General features: G+C 34.2%; 3 protein-coding genes across 3 annotated transcripts; all 3 read left to right on the top strand.

The window, feature by feature from the left end:
• Nucleotides 1-4605: 4605 nt before the first annotated feature.
• On the top strand, nucleotides 4606-9338 carry LOC108209825 (serine/threonine-protein kinase D6PKL2). Its single transcript, XM_017380963.2, has 3 exons — nucleotides 4606-4849; nucleotides 5724-7896; nucleotides 8343-9338. Exons 2-3 carry the CDS (start codon nucleotides 6071-6073, stop codon nucleotides 9187-9189), a joined length of 2673 nt encoding a protein of 890 aa, XP_017236452.1. The 5' UTR covers nucleotides 4606-4849; nucleotides 5724-6070; the 3' UTR covers nucleotides 9190-9338.
• A 531-nt stretch (nucleotides 9339-9869) lies between these two features.
• LOC108206479 (tyrosine-protein phosphatase RLPH2) lies at nucleotides 9870-13100 on the top strand. Its single transcript, XM_017376792.2, has 4 exons — nucleotides 9870-10496; nucleotides 11792-11859; nucleotides 12060-12239; nucleotides 12661-13100. Exons 1-4 carry the CDS (start codon nucleotides 9986-9988, stop codon nucleotides 12829-12831), a joined length of 930 nt encoding a protein of 309 aa, XP_017232281.1. The 5' UTR covers nucleotides 9870-9985; the 3' UTR covers nucleotides 12832-13100.
• Nucleotides 13101-15181: 2081 nt separating this feature from the next.
• LOC108206726 (beta-mannosyltransferase 2) lies at nucleotides 15182-16603 on the top strand. The gene is made up of 4 exons (XM_017377114.2): nucleotides 15182-15598; nucleotides 15828-15938; nucleotides 16110-16190; nucleotides 16288-16603. The coding sequence occupies exons 1-4, from the start codon at nucleotides 15374-15376 to the stop codon at nucleotides 16357-16359; spliced, it is 489 nt and encodes a 162-aa protein (XP_017232603.1). The 5' UTR covers nucleotides 15182-15373; the 3' UTR covers nucleotides 16360-16603.
• Nucleotides 16604-16981: the final 378 nt, after the last annotated feature.

Here is a 16981-nt window from a genome sequence, read left to right as displayed (position 1 = left end):
GACAGAGGTACTTGATAGTAAGGTGAAGTTGGGCACAACAGTACAGGTATCCACTAAGAATTGGGCTTCCAGGGTGAAGTTGGGCACAAGTGTGTTTAGGATAGGAATAAAAAGAAGTGATTATAGAAGTGGGCTTCAAGAGATATAGGCCCAACCCAACTCATCCTCCATTGTGATTTTCATCCGGCTGAGAGTCAATGAGAGTATGACGATGTAGTAATTTAATTTTAGAAAAGATAAAGACAACATTGATATTTCCATAGAAAAAGTTGTTAGACAAGATTTTCAAATTGATATTCGCTACCATACTCATTACTCAAACAGATATAGTATTGTTTAAATAACTATTGAAGTCGATGTAGTTATTTTTACACAAAATATAATTCTCATATATAACACGGTTAAAGTTTATTAGAATAAAAACCATATAATATGATTGAGGAGAGAACTGATTATATAAACAAAAAACACACATGTATGCATAATAAAAGTGGATCTTGCATATATTTTATTATTGCTTACATGATCTACACTTCTTTAATAATAATAAAAAATGGCTTATTTAAAGGCTGGATCTGACAAAATAGCATGAAACCCATCAAACTGTTTCTCCAAATATAAGAATCCTAGGTTCTCCAACCGCCTCTTGCCCTCTTAAGTATAAACTGTAATATTAAATCGTTTTAGGTACAGAGAAGTTAAATAAAAATAATAATGTTATAGTAAAGGAAGACCACGTCATATTTCACCGTTCTTATTTTGTATAAGAATTCAGTTTTACATAATTTTTTAAAAAAGAATATTAATATTTATTATTTATCAGAAATAAATACTTATTATTAAAAATATAAAACTCCTTCCGCTCTAAGCATGTTGTTTACTTTTACTGTTTGCACGCATTTTCAAACTCCTATGAGATATAGTTCCATAGCGTTTTTTTATTTATTTATGTTCGAATTAAAGTTTATACTCCAAATTTCTTATCTAGGGAAAAAATTCAAAAAAATATTATGAAACTATATTTTACAAGAGGCTTAAAATGCGTGTCAAAAAATAACTTAAAAACCTGTTTGGACAGAAGGAGTATAATTTACATACTTTTTTGAAAAATAAGTTATTATTTCTTAAAAAGCAAGATATACGTAAAAGGAATTTAAATATCATCTTTATCAAGTTTTTTAAATATATGGGTGTGTCGTGTGTGTTTATATATGTATCCTAATACAATAATAATGATAAATATTACAGTAATTCTTTTCCCGGGAAAATAAAACTGTTACTCCCTCCTTCCCATTTTAATTGTCCTGTTTTGACTTTCAACGGTCAAATTGACTAATTTTTGACCAAGTATATAGAACAAATTTGTTATTATTTTAAAAAAGTAAAAGTTACATTTTATAATATATTGTATGTACTTTATAAAGATATAATTTTTTTAATTTTTAGAATTGTATTATATGTGTAAATTTCAGTCAAAGTTCGGTCAATTTGACCATTTAAAAGTCAAACTGGACAATTAAAATGGGAAGGAGGGAGTAGATTGGTACCAATACATAAGATGTGAAGTTAAGAGGGGCATGGACCATGAGGAGACGTAGCGCAGAAATGTAGGCGATGGTTGAATAAATGGGTAGCATGTGTGTTCCACTCTATACCTGCATGATGATGGTCCATGCCGTTTCTAATTCAATTCTTACCGGACGAGATTATTGTACCACAATTCCATCTTTTTCCATTAAATAAGACATGGCAAATCATGGCCCTAATCTTTTTTAAAGAAGCTTTGCGACTCCTTGCTCAGCTTTATGTCTTTGTCTCCTTCGCCAACCAGCAACTTAGTAGAAAATCTTGCATTGTTAGTACCTTTTGCTTTAGCTTGCGTAACCAAATGCTTAAATGTAAAAGCTATATTTAACATGTTATACAGGTATTATTAAGTTTCTAAATAAGGGTACCTAATAATCTAATACGATATCATGATTATATTCCGGAAAGTTGTTTAATTCAACATTTCACCCTCTTATTTAACAATATAATTCATCATAACAAACAAAAACAAATGAGAACATTGTATTATTATATATAATAAGCGCAAGGATGATGATTTGGTTGTTTAATACAGTACTAACAAACATGAACTGTTAAATTTTATTATTTGATAAACGATTGATATTACAGAAAAATAAATAATATAATATTTAAATATTAAACAAAAATTTAAATATCAATGTCCTTATTAAATAGATGTAGATTTTGTAAATAAAATACATATTTTTAATAGAATATATTTTTATTTTTTTTATGTTCTAAACAAAATAGAGTTAGGTTTTGTAAAAATCAAATAAAAATTGATATTGTAAATTTCACATAGAAATAAGTTTTAAAATTAGAATAAGATTAGAGTTAGGTTTTGTAAAAATCAAATATAAGTTGGTTTTGTATGATTTAGAATTTTAGATGGAAGTAAGTTTTATAATTAGAATATGATTTCAAGAACATGTTCTAAATATAATATAAATATGAATCATTTGATCTTATTATTTGCCACGGTTATATTCTTAATAACAAAGTGATATATAATATGTAAATATGAAATATAATCAACCTCTTCATATTTTTAATATTTATCAAATTTTATATAAGAAATATATAAGAATGTTTCACATTATATATTATCATATTAAGTGATATATTTTCTTTATCAATATAATTAATAGCATCGAAACAAAATATCTTATAACTTTAACAAATTGTACATGATAATTTCCGGATTCATTTTAGTAGACCAATTTTCTCGATCCCAAAATGCTACTCCCTCCGTCCTTCCCATTTCTTATCGAATGGGTTGGGCACGAAAGTTAAGAAATATGTATAAAGTAATGGAAAAGATAAAGAAAAGTGGGTGAAGTGGTGGGACCCATTGATTTTTAATGTATAAAAAGAAGATAGTGGAGTAAAAGGGACCCATTGATTTTTAATGTATAAAAAGAAGATAGTGGAGTAAAGGTAGTGTGAAAAGAAAAGAAAAGTGGAAAAGTGGTGAAACTCATTGACTATTTTTGATAAGTTTTGAAATGTAAAGAATTGGGTGGGACACCCAAAAAGGAAAGTGTAAAGAAATGGGTGGGACGGAGGGAGTATAAAATAATTATATACATATATACATACATGATCATAAATAAAAAAAACAAATTTTTTATGGTGTGTCTAAGGGCACACACCAGTCACTAATCTTCTTCATAAGGATAACTTTTGATCAGATAATAAATATTAATGCCCCCTCTATTCACACCAATTCCACCAATCAAAATATATTTGACACATATTAAAAAGACTGATTTGCAATAAAAGCATATGGAGGAGCAGCTGAGAAAGGATAAATGGACAAGCACAATTTGATCCGTCCTTTTCCGTAAAACTCCTGTAGAAAAGGATACATTGCCTAATATCCATGAATCTATGTCTACATAGATGTCATTCTTCGCAATCGGAAGGGATGAAAATCAAGTCCTTTACTAAAATGAAAATGACAAGATCCGTGGAATTACTAGTCTATATGTACAAACACGATTGGAGGGGACCAATGTAGTTGTTCGTAGACATGCAGCATGAACAAGTGGTTGTAAGTTGTCACCAGCCCACCAAACTTTGTTATATACAAACGCCATCACCAAACCACAAATCCCGAGGCTTTGCATTCTCAGATCTTTTGTTATGCAATTAAAATATTTTTTTTATTTAAGGAGTTTTGGATATATAGCGAGAAAAAATAATTTTCTAACTTTTTAATTTAATATTTTGGTTTGAAAATATATATATATAATATCATTAATAATATACTCAAAACTCTGTATGTCAAAAAGCTAACCAATAAACAAAAAACATTAGTCTAATTTATTTAGTATTTCAATTAATATGAACCTAAAAATAAGAAAACAATTATATGGCAACTTTGTTAAAATTCAATATTCTGAATAATCGGATACTTAAATAAATTAATTTTTCTGAACACGCCCTCAATATATAATACTATCAAGATTATTATATTTTTTTTATAAACAAAATTATTATACTTAAGCAGTCATATTATTCTTATATATCATGATTTTAATCGGAACATGATTATCATAATGAACATAAAACCTCAAAAGTTAGATTAATTTACACCGACAAATAGATGAAAAAACTTGTTATTAAAACAAATACCGATTTGATTATGTTTTAGTTTTCATTGTAGATCAAAAGTACAGACCAAAAATATTTTCAGACTTTTGGCGAGAGTGGATAAGATTAAAGAGTAAGAAATAAATTTGGTTGAATAATTTGACAGTAATACATCCCTAAATCCTGACGTGCTTACATGTTACATCTGCCAAATCCAGGACAATGACTTCTCAACTCCTAATTATGTAATATTTTAATATTTAAGTTACATCTAAAAAGTAAAAACATAACTTTCCAACTAATATTCTAAATCCAGTAGTGAAACTGTTTTAGAAACCTTTTAATTTAATAAAATCGAAAATATTTTTCTTGTTTTTCTTTAATTTTAAAAAGATAAAAGTCTAATATTATATGAATGCAGCTGCTAACTCCGATGTGGTTATGATGGACAGACACAGAAAGTGGGACCATTTCCGCTAATACAAACGAAAGTACTCCACTGAAGAATTGCAAGAAACAGACAGAGATACACAATTATACATACATACTGTATGTTTTTGTAAATCTCTGTATCTATCTCTCTCCTCTCTCCTCCGATTCAACTTTCCGACAATATTCACCTCTAGGGTTCCGCAACTCCCACAATTTCCTTCTCAAATCCTCCCCACCTCACTTATCCTTTATTGTAAGTATGTTTTTCACACACACACACACAATGTTAAATTGATGTCAACTCTGTATTTGCATTCTGTAATTTGTTCTATTATTTGCTTAAATAATTTAATTACTCAGGAATTTAGCAAAATGTTGTTGTTTATAAAGATTTATTTTTACCCATGTGTTGCTTTTATTTCTTGGTGATTGAAGATCAATAAATTTTTAGCCAAGTGATTGATTAAGTGTTGTTAGATGGATTCATTAATGTATCTGATGAAATGCTGCTTTCTTCATTAATGTGTTTGATGAGGTTGGAGATAAAGAATATGCTTTGTTGATTCACTAGTGTAACTGTATAAGTCAGTTTGCCTCATTGCAGTTGCTATTTTCTTTGAATCTGGGATCTGCACTGATTGCAATTTGGTATGCAACAATCATGTTTCAAATTGAAACCTGTACACCGAATTGTTTTTATGTAAGCTTAAGTTCGATTACTAGTGCACAAACAATTCATGTTATCTTGGGGTCTTGTGGTTGTGGCGGGCTTTGTGGATTACCGGTGTTGGTCACATCTGCTCTAGGTCTACTAAAACTCTGATGTTATGTTGAAATATCAAATTTGGGACAGAGTTGAATTTTCGGTCGGTAGGATGTGCTCTTACTAATAGCGATTAGTTAACAAATTAATAGCGATTGGTTAACAAGTTTTGTAGATGAATCATACCAAGATAGTAAATGTATGTTCAGTCACGATGTGATAGGTGTTACTTTAATAATGGTTGATTACTGAAAATGAAATTTACTTTCATCTTTCCTTATGCTACTAATGTTTTTATTTATCATCTTATTCCGTCTTGAATAATGGCATACAGAGTTGTTATTGATTTATTGTGATCATTCAGGTATAGGCGCTGCACCTGTGAGATAAGTCAAGTGGCCTTAAGAGGCTTCTAAGTTCAGCACTCGTCTTAAAGCAAAACCGCTTCCGTTCATGTCTATTTTATGGATGTTCTGGTATTAGGCGGTGCAATTGTCACTTAATTTTGGTGACTGAAATAGGCCTCTGGGCTCTGTATGCAGCAACATAAAGGAAAGCTCTAGAATAAACACCTTTGTATTTAAATCATGTAGACAGGCACTCAGTAAGATTTTGTTGAAGGGACTGAGAATCTTCCAGTGTTTTATGTTCTTATACAGAGTTAGCTTGACATAGTCTGTTTTTCTCAATCCTCTTCCAATCTAAAAAAGAATGGGATCACTATCTGGTACTTGTGAGATTGTTGAAGAGAAGGAAGAACATAATTACCAAGCAATTCACCGTTCAGTTGCACATGGCAAAGAGTGGAAACCTCCTATCCATAAACAAGGGCGCATTAGTTCTTTAGAAGATGATATCAACAAGCTCTTTGCAGCGGTTAGCAACAAAACTTCATCTAAAGGTCCGACATTGATTAATCAGGCAGGTTCTGCCGAACCAAGTAAGAAGGATATGAAAAAACCAATGAGAGCGAGTACATCTACTTCAGGAATTGGATTTTCTGAGCCGGTGTCTCTAAAGCAGGCTTTAAGGGGATTGTGCATCTCTCAGGCATCTGAAATGGCAGCTATGAAACGCCTATCAAAGATGCCAGGATCTCCTTCAGTTTCAGAACTTAGAGGCACAAGAAGCCCGTATAGGTCGGTTGTAGTTGAAGCAGGCGGTTCAGGTGTTTCTGTCGCTGAAGGTAAACAAGGCAAACTTGAAATATCTTTGATTTCAGAAGAGAGAACATCAAGCTCATTGGAGAAGATTCCTCGGTACCTCCAAGAGACCAAGGTTAAGGCAGTTGGGCAGAGTGCCAACACATCACCTCAATTTGTGGTCCCGATGGCTGCTAAGAAAACTTGGTCAGTGAATGAGAAAAGCGATGTTGAATATTCTTCTGAAGCAATTGGAAAACGATCTGCAAAGGTAGAGCCCTTACAGGACGAAATCAGTACGTTAGCTACTTCTCTACCTGGTCATAGTAAAGGCTGTAAATCATCTAAGCAAGGAAGAAGCGTCTCTTCTTCTGTAAAGGTTCTTAAAATTGGAAAAAGTGGTAAGAAGAAGAGTTCTACTCCATTCAGGTTAGCAATCAGAGGAGCACCCAAGGTAAGATTAAAAAGCAAATTTCGAACTGCTGCTTCTACATCTGCCACAGTAAACTGTAATAAGTTAAGCAAGGCAACATATAATGATACACGGGTATATAAGGCAGGCATTGGGGATAAGAGTTCTATGAAGAACAAAGTAAAGCAGGTTTCCATCTCAGCTCCTGACGTTTCTAGTGCACATAATAATGTCAAATGCAAGTTAGATACTAGTCCACACGAAGTGGTATGTCAGACTTGTCAGTGTTCGCTGAAAGATGCAAGTAAAGTGTCCAAGAAAAACCCTCTAGTGGCATCAAAAAGTGAAGACTCTCCAGAACCTCCATTGCCAGTTGTTGCTCCTGGGTGCAGTTCAACTAATTTTCTGAGCACTGCAAGCAAACCCCACACTATTTCTTATAATAGTTCTCTTGTTGCGAAAACGAAGAAGTACCCGAGACCTAGAGAAAAAGGGGATCTATCACAGAGCTCTAAAAGTAGTATTGGTGAATTCAGTAGCAGCACAAGCCTCAGTGAAGACAGCAATCTCAGTGGATCTAGTTTTGGCAGTAGGCCGCATATGTCAAAAGATATGAGGTGGTCAGCCATACAGCATGTGACAAAGCAGTGTGGATTTCTAGGTTTGGGACATTTTAATTTATTAAAAAAGCTTGGTGGTGGAGACATTGGTACGGTATATCTTGCTGAACTGATTGGGACGAATTGTCTATTTGCGATAAAAGTCATGGACAACGAGTTTTTGGCGAAAAGGAAGAAGATACCAAGGGCCCAAACTGAGAGAGAAATCCTAAGAATTCTGGATCATCCTTTTCTCCCCACATTATATGCCCAATTCATTTCAGATAATCTGTCCTGCCTGGTTATGGAGTATTGTCCAGGTGGGGATCTGCATGTACTCCGTCAAAAGCAGCCATGCAGATATTTTACAGAACAAGCAGCAAGGTAAAACTCTAAGACTTTGTTTAAGGAATATGATTTCTTATTGCTACAGGTTAAAAACAGTTGAAGATAAGATACTAAAAAGACAGTAGTAAACGAAGTCTTTGGTCTTTTAACTTATTTTAGTACATACAGTATTACTGCGTTTAATTTAGAGTCTGAATTGCTTTGACTTTCTGCTCTTCTTCTTATGTGTTTTTTATGTCTCCCTGGATTAGTGAGATTCAATCCACGTCAGTATTACATTCTAGTTTTGTTTGGTCATATTGCTGTTTAGTTTTGGAGATGTATTACCTCAGCACTTCACTCCAGCATAAATGGTGTTTTTTTCTTGGCTCCTTAATTAGAACCAGTTCTAGAGAGTTGTCCTATCATGTATCTCATTTTTCATCCTTACATATTTTTACGAGATCTACAAGCTAATTGACTTACTCCGTTCACTTTTGCAGATTCTATGTTGCTGAGGTCCTCCTTGCCCTTGAATACTTGCATATGCTTGGTATAGTCTATAGAGATTTAAAACCTGAAAACATTATGGTCCGAGAAAATGGTCATATCATGCTTACAGATTTTGACCTTTCACTTAGATGTTCTGTAAACCCAATTCTCCTGAAAACATCTACCACTGCCATGGAGCCACCACGGATGTCAGGTCCATGTGCCGGATCCAACTGCATTGACCCCTTCTGCATGCAGCCTTCTTGTCAAGTCTCTTGCTTCAGCCCTAGGCTATTACCCGCTTCTGCAAAAGCAAGGAGGGCAAAAGCGGCTTTCGCGGCTAAAATGCGCTCATTGCCACAGCTCGTTGCCGAACCATCAGATGCACGATCTAATTCCTTTGTCGGTACTCATGAGTATCTTGCTCCTGAGATCATCAAAGGAGAGGGACATGGGAGTGCTGTTGACTGGTGGACATTTGGTGTACTTCTATATGAACTTCTCTATGGGAAGACACCCTTTAAAGGTATAGGAAATGATGAAACATTAGCAAATGTGGTACTCCAGAACCTTAGGTTTCCTGATACCCCACTCGTGAGTTTTCAAGCTAGAGATCTCATTAGAAGCTTATTGGTGAAAGAACCTGAAAATAGGTTAGGATCCGAGAGAGGAACTGCCGAGATCAAGAAGCACCCTTTCTTTGATGGACTTAACTGGGCACTGATACGCTGCACAGTTCCCCCTCAGTTACCAGAACCTTCCTATATATTTTCTCCACAAATACAGTCCCAGGAGAAGGGGACCAAGTACCTGGAGTATGGGACTACAGGCGAGCCCCTGGAATTTGAGTTATTTTAGATTATTAGTGAAACAATCATTGAAGAAAAAATATCTTGATACCAAACCAAACTCCCTTGGTGTTACGAGGATCCATTCTCGGGGTCTACAATGTAAATTTGGCTGAAGATATCAAAAGAGTTTTAGTATAATAATATTTTGCCGATCAATATGTTGTTATCACTTCTCATTCTGCCCAGGCTGTTTTAAACTGAGTTCAGTGTCCAGTGTTCATATACTCCATCCCTTGGATAGCAATTATTTCCTTACCAAGCAGCACTTTTAACAGAATATAATCATCAAAAACCAATCGTACATATAGATTCGTAAGTTTGGTTACCTAGAGCCCGCTTGGGCGATATTAAAATCGTGCCTTACGATTTATAATAACTTATTGTATGTGCATTTAGTATATTTGAGTAATTTTATACATTAAGGTAATTTATGATTTAATAAAAATATAATAATAAAATAATTTGACAGTTTAGTTAAGTTATTTGAGTTTTGAGATTAAATTTTTGTAAAAAAGTTTGTAAAACAAATAAGTTGTAAGAAAAAAGAAATCCTACCGGCTTATAATTGTAAGTCAATGTTTAATTTTAAATTAATTCCAATCTATTACATAAATAAATATATATTATAATACAAATTACTAAAATACAAATTAAATATAAATTCAGTCCTGAATTCAGGATGTCGATAAAGAGCACCATCATTCGCAAACAAGCAAATTTGAATTTGTGGCCTGCAAAATTGGCAACTATATACCCCAATTATCTATCTCTTCAGTGACCTGAGATCGTTCTCGTCAACTAAAATGGAGCACCAACAACACAAAGTGGTGTGCTGCATAGGCGACATCCACGGATACATCACCAAGCTCCAGGCCCTCTGGTCCAATCTCCAAGCCCACATCAACCCACCTGACTTTGAATCAGCCCTCATTATTTTCCTGGGTGATTACTGTGATCGTGGCTCCAACACTCCCCAAGTCCTCGACTTTCTCATTTCTCTGCCCTCTAAGTACCCCAATCAGACCCATGTTTTTCTCTGCGGGAACCATGACCTTGCATTCGCCGCGTTTCTTGGTGTTGCTCCGAGGCCTTGTGACGGGTCGGAGTTTAGAGAGACGTGGAGAGAGTATGAGATGAATGAGGAGAGAGAAGGGTGGTATAAGGGGGAGGAGTATGAGAGAATGCATGTGCAAGCGAGGAGATGGGCTGGGAAGATGAGTGGGTTTAATCATGTGAAGAAGACTGAGTATAAGGGCTCAATTTATGATGCTGCCCCTACTTTTGAGTCTTATGGGGTTCCACATGGATCTTTTGGTATGATTCTGTTTTACCCTTTTTGTTTTTCTTTTGGGTTTTCTGATTTCTTGCTTTTCTTGATTCTTTGTGGTTTGTGTGATATGTATGATCCAATAAAGGGCCTCAATTAGGGTCCCGAAATTTCAGTATCATGTATGCATAAATTCAAAGAACATGTCAAGGCTATATGAATTAAAGCCACTTAGAACCAATTTTGACTAGGGCCATGTTGACACCTCTTTGGGAGAGCTGACCAGGAAACATGCACCTTTAGGGTCCGGGAGAGCTGTTTGCTTTACAATTAGAATTAATCTTCAGATCAATTGTTAGGATGGATTTAATTTTAAGGCATGCCATTAGGAGAGTCTCCTAGCAAAATACATGGGAATTTTAGGTATGTTTTTGGGTTATAGTTAGCTACTCATAATTGTAAGGGTCTATGAGCAGGAATGCAGATATATTGGATATGGTAGGTTTAATGGTTTGAATTAGGTTGTTATGGTTAAGTGGTCTGTCATATTACTTAATTAAACTATTTTATTGCCATTATTGAAACAAGGGTAATGGTCTAGAATAATCAATAATAAGCAACATACATTCAATGGAAAAAAATTGCTGAATAAAAAAAACCCTAGGATGAATGATTTTTTCGCTAAATATACAATAGTACCCTGCATTTTTATCAAAAATCTAGGGTTCATGCCATCCAGGGGAAAAAACCCGCTGATAGTATGCTACATCATGCGTATACCAGGGACCTGGACCCATGAAACAATGTAAGACCAAAAATACCCAATCCATCTTGCTAGTTGAGTGAATCTCCCTGGGTGACATCTGCTTAGCAGGGAATGTCAAGTTAGCTGGAGATTGATTAGCAAGACAAGGCAGGGTGAGGACTTGACCATTGTGAGATATAACTAGTGACGGCAAGGTGTGCACAGACCTCACGTATGAGTAGACCTTACAGACAAGTAGAGTTCTGTAAAGACCCTTGGCTTTATCAGTGCAATTTTTGGCATTTGATTAGTATGTCACTGTCTCTTTTCCTACTTATCATAAGAGATGTAATCAAATTTGTTGTGTGGCCATGTTTAAATTAATTGTCATTATATTCTTTGTACAAGTACAGTGTACAGGTAAGCTAAGCTCATGGATTTACTTTTCTTAAAACTAATGTGCGTGGGTTTACTTTCATAAAGATTGATATTTTTATCTCAGGTTTTTTTATCTATGGGTTATATGTATTATCTATAAAAACAATTTAGGTATTTAGTTAAATTCAGTTCGTATTAAATTAGGATAATTGTGTGCAGATTTGATCAAGGCAGTTCCTGCTGAACACAAGAAGTTCCTTGCTGATATGGTTTGGGTCCATGAAGAGGTTAGCTACTTATGATTTGTATTCTGTTAAAATTATTAGCTTACATGATTTGGATATGGTTCTCTGATCTGGCCAAATTGTGGGAAGTACAGTTTGCTCTGCACTCGATCAATAATTTTGACATACTGTTTATCATTTCAATTGACAAATAGAAAAAGTTGTAATTCTATGGCTTCATTTTCTGTCCTTTTTACTCCCAGGATAATGTTTGCATAAAGACCGACGAAGGAATCAAACAGTGCAAATTAGTTGCTGTGCATGCTGGATTAGAAAAGAATAGAGGGGTAGAAGAACAACTAAAATACTTAAAAGCCAGGGACACCAGGATTCCTAAGGTGGAGGCACTCAGCGGTAGGAAAAATGTGTGGGAAATGCCGAAGGTGAATGTTTTCCCCTGCCTACTTTTCTTCCTTTCAAACTTGAAATGCATTTTTCATATTGGTCTATTTGGAATTTTGGAATGCAAATCTTAGTTCTAGGCCATGAGCAACAGTGAAATTCCTAGCATCCCTTTATTATTTGTATTCCTTAGTATGACTACAAATATTGAGATTCAAGTTTGTAGCTGATTTTGGAGGGAATACCAGTAAATAACATTTCTTGAAAGTCATTTTTAAAAGAATCTTGAACTGACGAGTGAAGGGCCAGTGGCCCAGTGTCGGTGTCTTGTAATTCTCTCTGTTGTCAGGTATTCATAGGAATTCTGAATGTATATGTTTCATTCCATACTGTTACTTGAGAACTGAATAATTTATAAATTCAAGACATAAGTTAGATATCATTGTTTCTGATATTCAACAGGATCTGGCTAAATATCCAACTATATTGGTAAGTGGTCACCATGGAAAACTTTACACTGAAGGTCTTAGACTGATTATCGATGAGGGTGGCGGACTAGAGCATAATCCAGTCGCTGCTATCGTGCTTCCTTCGATGACAATTGTCCGTGATACTGATCAACTGAGCAAATAGCTTACTCAATTCACAATCCATAGATCATTATCATGATTCCTCGTATGACTGTGGTTGAAGCACGAGATACGTTCCCTCCCATCTAATGTAGATGTTAGTCGTTTATTTTTCTTGTTTCAGCTTGCAGTTAATTTTGAGTGCTGTATATTCTTGCAAGATCCAGCAGAGCTTCAAATGTTTTCTGTAAATGTTTTTCTGCCTTATTTTAGCATGTATCAGCAGTATATATAATTGTCATATCATTGCAATGTTTCAGTGCTTTTATTGCATCTTCTTCTGTGCCCAAGGAAATAAATAACGATTCTTTGTTGACTCATAGGGACAAAAGAACATTTGTACATATTTCCCCGACATAGTCAAAGATGATGACCTGGGAATATTTATAGGTCATGCCCAATAGAATATTCTGGAAGTCTGTGTAGGAACTTGCAAACACGAATTTAAAGGGTATAGTCAAAGAAATATACATGGCGAAATAGAATATTCTGATACTTTCTTGTTGGGCCTTTGCTATGAGGTGTCTTGTAGAATCTGTTTCAGATGTTTTGATTTTTGTACAAAAACTATATTTTAGAGTCCTTGGTGGCTTGGCGGTGGAACTTAGGTTGGGTTCACTTGGATGGAATGTCGAGAGAATGGAATGAAATTTGTATTATAAATTGAGATGATCGAAGAAAATGTATATAATTTTCATTTTTTCAATCATTCTGTTCTAAACTATTTGAACTAGAATTCTAACCCACATATTTTGTAAGTAATGAACTAATGCCCATTCCACTTCTTAATCATTTTTCTTTACAATATTTATTATAAAAAAATTATCCTCACTCGTATATTTAGTCACGATTTTCTCATCATTCTTCTTTCTTTATAAAACTTTCTTATAATTTGTCATTCAATTCTCATCCGATTTCATTCGATCCATTGATCCAAGTGAACAAAACCTTAGAGCTGTTGACAAGAACGAAAAAAATCATTAGGAGTTGCATTTAAGCAGAAAATGCATTGTACCTGAATGACTTAGAATGGAATAGGCTAAAAATGAAAGTATCATGTTTTGTTAGTTATGTCTGGGTACTGGGTAGTGTTGCAGTGACAGTGATTCCATGTGGTACTATCAACTGAAGAAAGTAATTCATGTGCGTTCCTAGCCCGTTAAGACTTTGAACCATTCATCATCCATGTGCGTTCTTATCCCCTTCTTCACACTAGTTCTAGTTGCAGAAGGTTCCCATTTCAGGTCACCATGTTAGATATACGCATTAGTTCAACGACGTCTGTAACAGGACTATAATGGCCTGGTGCCATTTCTGATGAATGTTAGGCCGCAGTATTTGTATGTTGAGTGCTATAATGGCCTGATGCCATTTCCTCGAGTCTTTCTGGTTTGAGAAGGCTGTCTTTTGCTGTGATTGTATAATATACACTATTTTTTAAATCCAAATGAATCATAAGAACGATACAAATTATAATTATATATGAGGAGTTAGGGAAGACAGTATTATAGAAAGCCTTAGGCTATGTGAATGTAAGTTGTAGCTTAATTGTCAAGTTCTATTAAGTTCTGTCTGTGGTTATATTATCGTCGAATCAATTCATGTTGTTGACAGACAATTGTGTAGTTTGCCTACTTTTGAAATCTTTTCGACCACAAATCTCTGCTCTTCAGTTTGTGTAAAATTGCTTCAACATCGCCATCTTCAAGAAACTAGTGATTTATTTTTAGTTATATGTTTCACGACAACCATTCGTCCATTCCTCACCTTCTTATCAAAAATAAAACATTTATTCTTCTCTTTTAGTCTTTCCTTCCTTTTCACATTTTTTCCCAATAAATTATAATTTTAACATTATACTAAAATCCAAAATTATTTCCCATTCTAAGATTGTAATAATTAAAATAAATTCAAATAAAATTTATTGTTGGAATTGTAAAATTTAATATTCTAATTTATTAGAAAGTATAACTTTTTTATTATATTATAGAAAATTCACCGGAATGCGCTGGAAGATTGCAGATAAAAATAGTGCACAATTATATTTTGTTACGACTCTTAGTAATTACTAGTATGCGAAGCAGCAGTAGCTGTCGACTGAAAAGGAGCTAATATGATGTTTTTCCTTTATTAAGGCCAAGGTTGGCAGTTGGTTCATCTAACTTTTATGCTTTCGTGATGTATGCATTCTCTTACTCAAGAGCTTTACCAGTATACATGTTAAATTAATTATTAATATAAAAGAATCAATATCTCACCTAATAGCCATTGATTTTTGTTTATATAAATTTTCATAGATGTGATAAATATATGTGGGGTTTGATAAAGAAAGCTAAGCTGGCCGATACAACTTTAAACAACAAGGGGAGGGTTGTTGTTTGTTCATACTTCATAAGCACCACCAAAACAGTAGAGAAAGTGTGTACACACACACTTGATCATTCCAAAGCAAAAGCAAAAGAACAAGATAAATAAAACAAGATAAAAGAGAGCAGCTCAAGATAAAAAACACACCAGGTTTCTGCTCTAAGAAATACTACATAAAAATGATGCAAACACAACAGCAAGCTCCAGGTCCAGTTTCTCAGAGTTTCAGCTTCAATGGAAATCTCACCAAGGAGGAAGAAGAAGAGCTGTCAAAGTCTGCGCTTTCAACGTTTAAGGCCAGGGAAGCAGAGATTGAAAAGAAGAAAGTTGAGGTTAGGGAAAGAGTTCAGGCTCACCTGGGTCGCATACAGGAAGAAACGAAACGTCTGGCTGATATTCGTAAGGTAATCAGTTCTGTTCTGTTCTCAGATTTGTTACTTCCGTAATAATTCATGGTATGACTGAGTGTTTAGGCTGTTAAGTTACAGTTTTTTTTAGTTATTATCAGTTTTTGCCCTCAGCTGCTGTCATGAAAAATCTAGAAATAATTGAAATTAGTGGTTATTGATAAGATAAATATCGGTCATTTACTGTAATAAAATATCGATTAATTTTGATATTTTGTTTGGTTAGGAACTCGAAGGATTAGCAGATCCGTTGAAGAAGGAAGTTAGTGTTGTCCGCAAGAAGATTGACTCAGTCAATAAACAGTTGAAACCGTTGGGACACACCTGCCAGAAGAAGGTTCAATAACTCTCACCGACAACTCTTTATTTTCTCATTATTTTATTAATTCTAGATTCTTTGATAGACATTATTCCAATTTATTTGTCTGTACTACTTATAAACAAGATTCACTTACTTGATCGATGAATCATTAATTAGCTAATGAAAAATATTGGAAACTGGAAACAGGAAAAAGAGTATAGAAATGCTCTTGAAGCTTTTAATGACAAGAACAAGGAGAAAGTACAGTTAATTACTAGATTGATGGAGGTTAGTACACCAATTTGTCAATCTATCATGTACAGAATCCTTAATCCTAAAATGAATCTGATTACGGTTTGTTTAACACGATCTGTTGTTGAAACAGCTGGTAAGCGAAAGCGAGAAATTGAGGATGAAGAAGCTGGAGGAGTTGTGCAAGAACATAGAACTGAATTGAGGTGCTGAATTAACTGTAAATTTGATCACTTGATTAGGGAGGTGTGATTGTATTTAGTACTAGTGTATGGGTGATTTGGGTTTGGTTGTATTCTATTGCTGTACCTTTGTTACCAGTAAACAGGTCATGACTTCGGATTCTTTATTGGGTAACTTTTTTAATTACGCCAGAACTTGTTAAAACTGACAGTGTATACTGTATACAGCAGGAATGCTTTTATTTGTTAAAATTATGATTTATTTTATCTTCTTTTTTCCTTTATAGTTGATTGAAGAGTATATATATTTATCACCATCTTCGATAAACTTTGAAATTTTAGTATTTTATTGATCCGAGAAGAGGGGTATCCGATAAATTACTTCTGTCACTCATAAATTGAAATACTCCTAAAGAATATCGGCCAGATTGTAGTGTTAGGAATTGCTTGAGAATATTACGAGTTTTGCAATATTAAAATTTTAGTTGAGGGTATTTATAACAATTTATGCATTTAAGACAATTTGTTTATGGATAAGATAATGTGGGACTAGAATTAAATACCTGCCCCGAGAAGCATGGAAAGCAAGACAAGCCCAGCCACATGATTTATTTAGTTGTTCCATCATTAACAAAGCAATATCTT

This window comes from Daucus carota, chromosome 2 (genome assembly GCF_001625215.2).
Source record: "Daucus carota subsp. sativus chromosome 2, DH1 v3.0, whole genome shotgun sequence".
In the NCBI taxonomy this organism is placed as follows: domain Eukaryota; kingdom Viridiplantae; phylum Streptophyta; class Magnoliopsida; order Apiales; family Apiaceae; genus Daucus; species Daucus carota.
Note: the sequence above shows the minus strand (reverse complement) of the source record. Positions and strands in the feature narration are given on the sequence as shown.

Coding starts and splice junctions, on each gene's coding strand:
- LOC108209825 (XM_017380963.2), top strand. CDS start 6,071: ATGGGATCACTATCTGGTACTTGTGAGATTGTTGAAGAGAAGGAAGAA. Junction 7,897..8,342: donor TTTACAGAACAAGCAGCAAG/GTAAAACTCTAA, acceptor TCACTTTTGCAG/ATTCTATGTTGCTGAGGTCC.
- LOC108206479 (XM_017376792.2), top strand. CDS start 9,986: ATGGAGCACCAACAACACAAAGTGGTGTGCTGCATAGGCGACATCCAC. Junction 11,860..12,059: donor TGGTTTGGGTCCATGAAGAG/GTTAGCTACTTA, acceptor TTTTACTCCCAG/GATAATGTTTGCATAAAGAC. Junction 12,240..12,660: donor ATGTGTGGGAAATGCCGAAG/GTGAATGTTTTC, acceptor GATATTCAACAG/GATCTGGCTAAATATCCAAC.
- LOC108206726 (XM_017377114.2), top strand. CDS start 15,374: ATGATGCAAACACAACAGCAAGCTCCAGGTCCAGTTTCTCAGAGTTTC. Junction 15,599..15,827: donor GTCTGGCTGATATTCGTAAG/GTAATCAGTTCT, acceptor TTGTTTGGTTAG/GAACTCGAAGGATTAGCAGA. Junction 15,939..16,109: donor GACACACCTGCCAGAAGAAG/GTTCAATAACTC, acceptor AACTGGAAACAG/GAAAAAGAGTATAGAAATGC.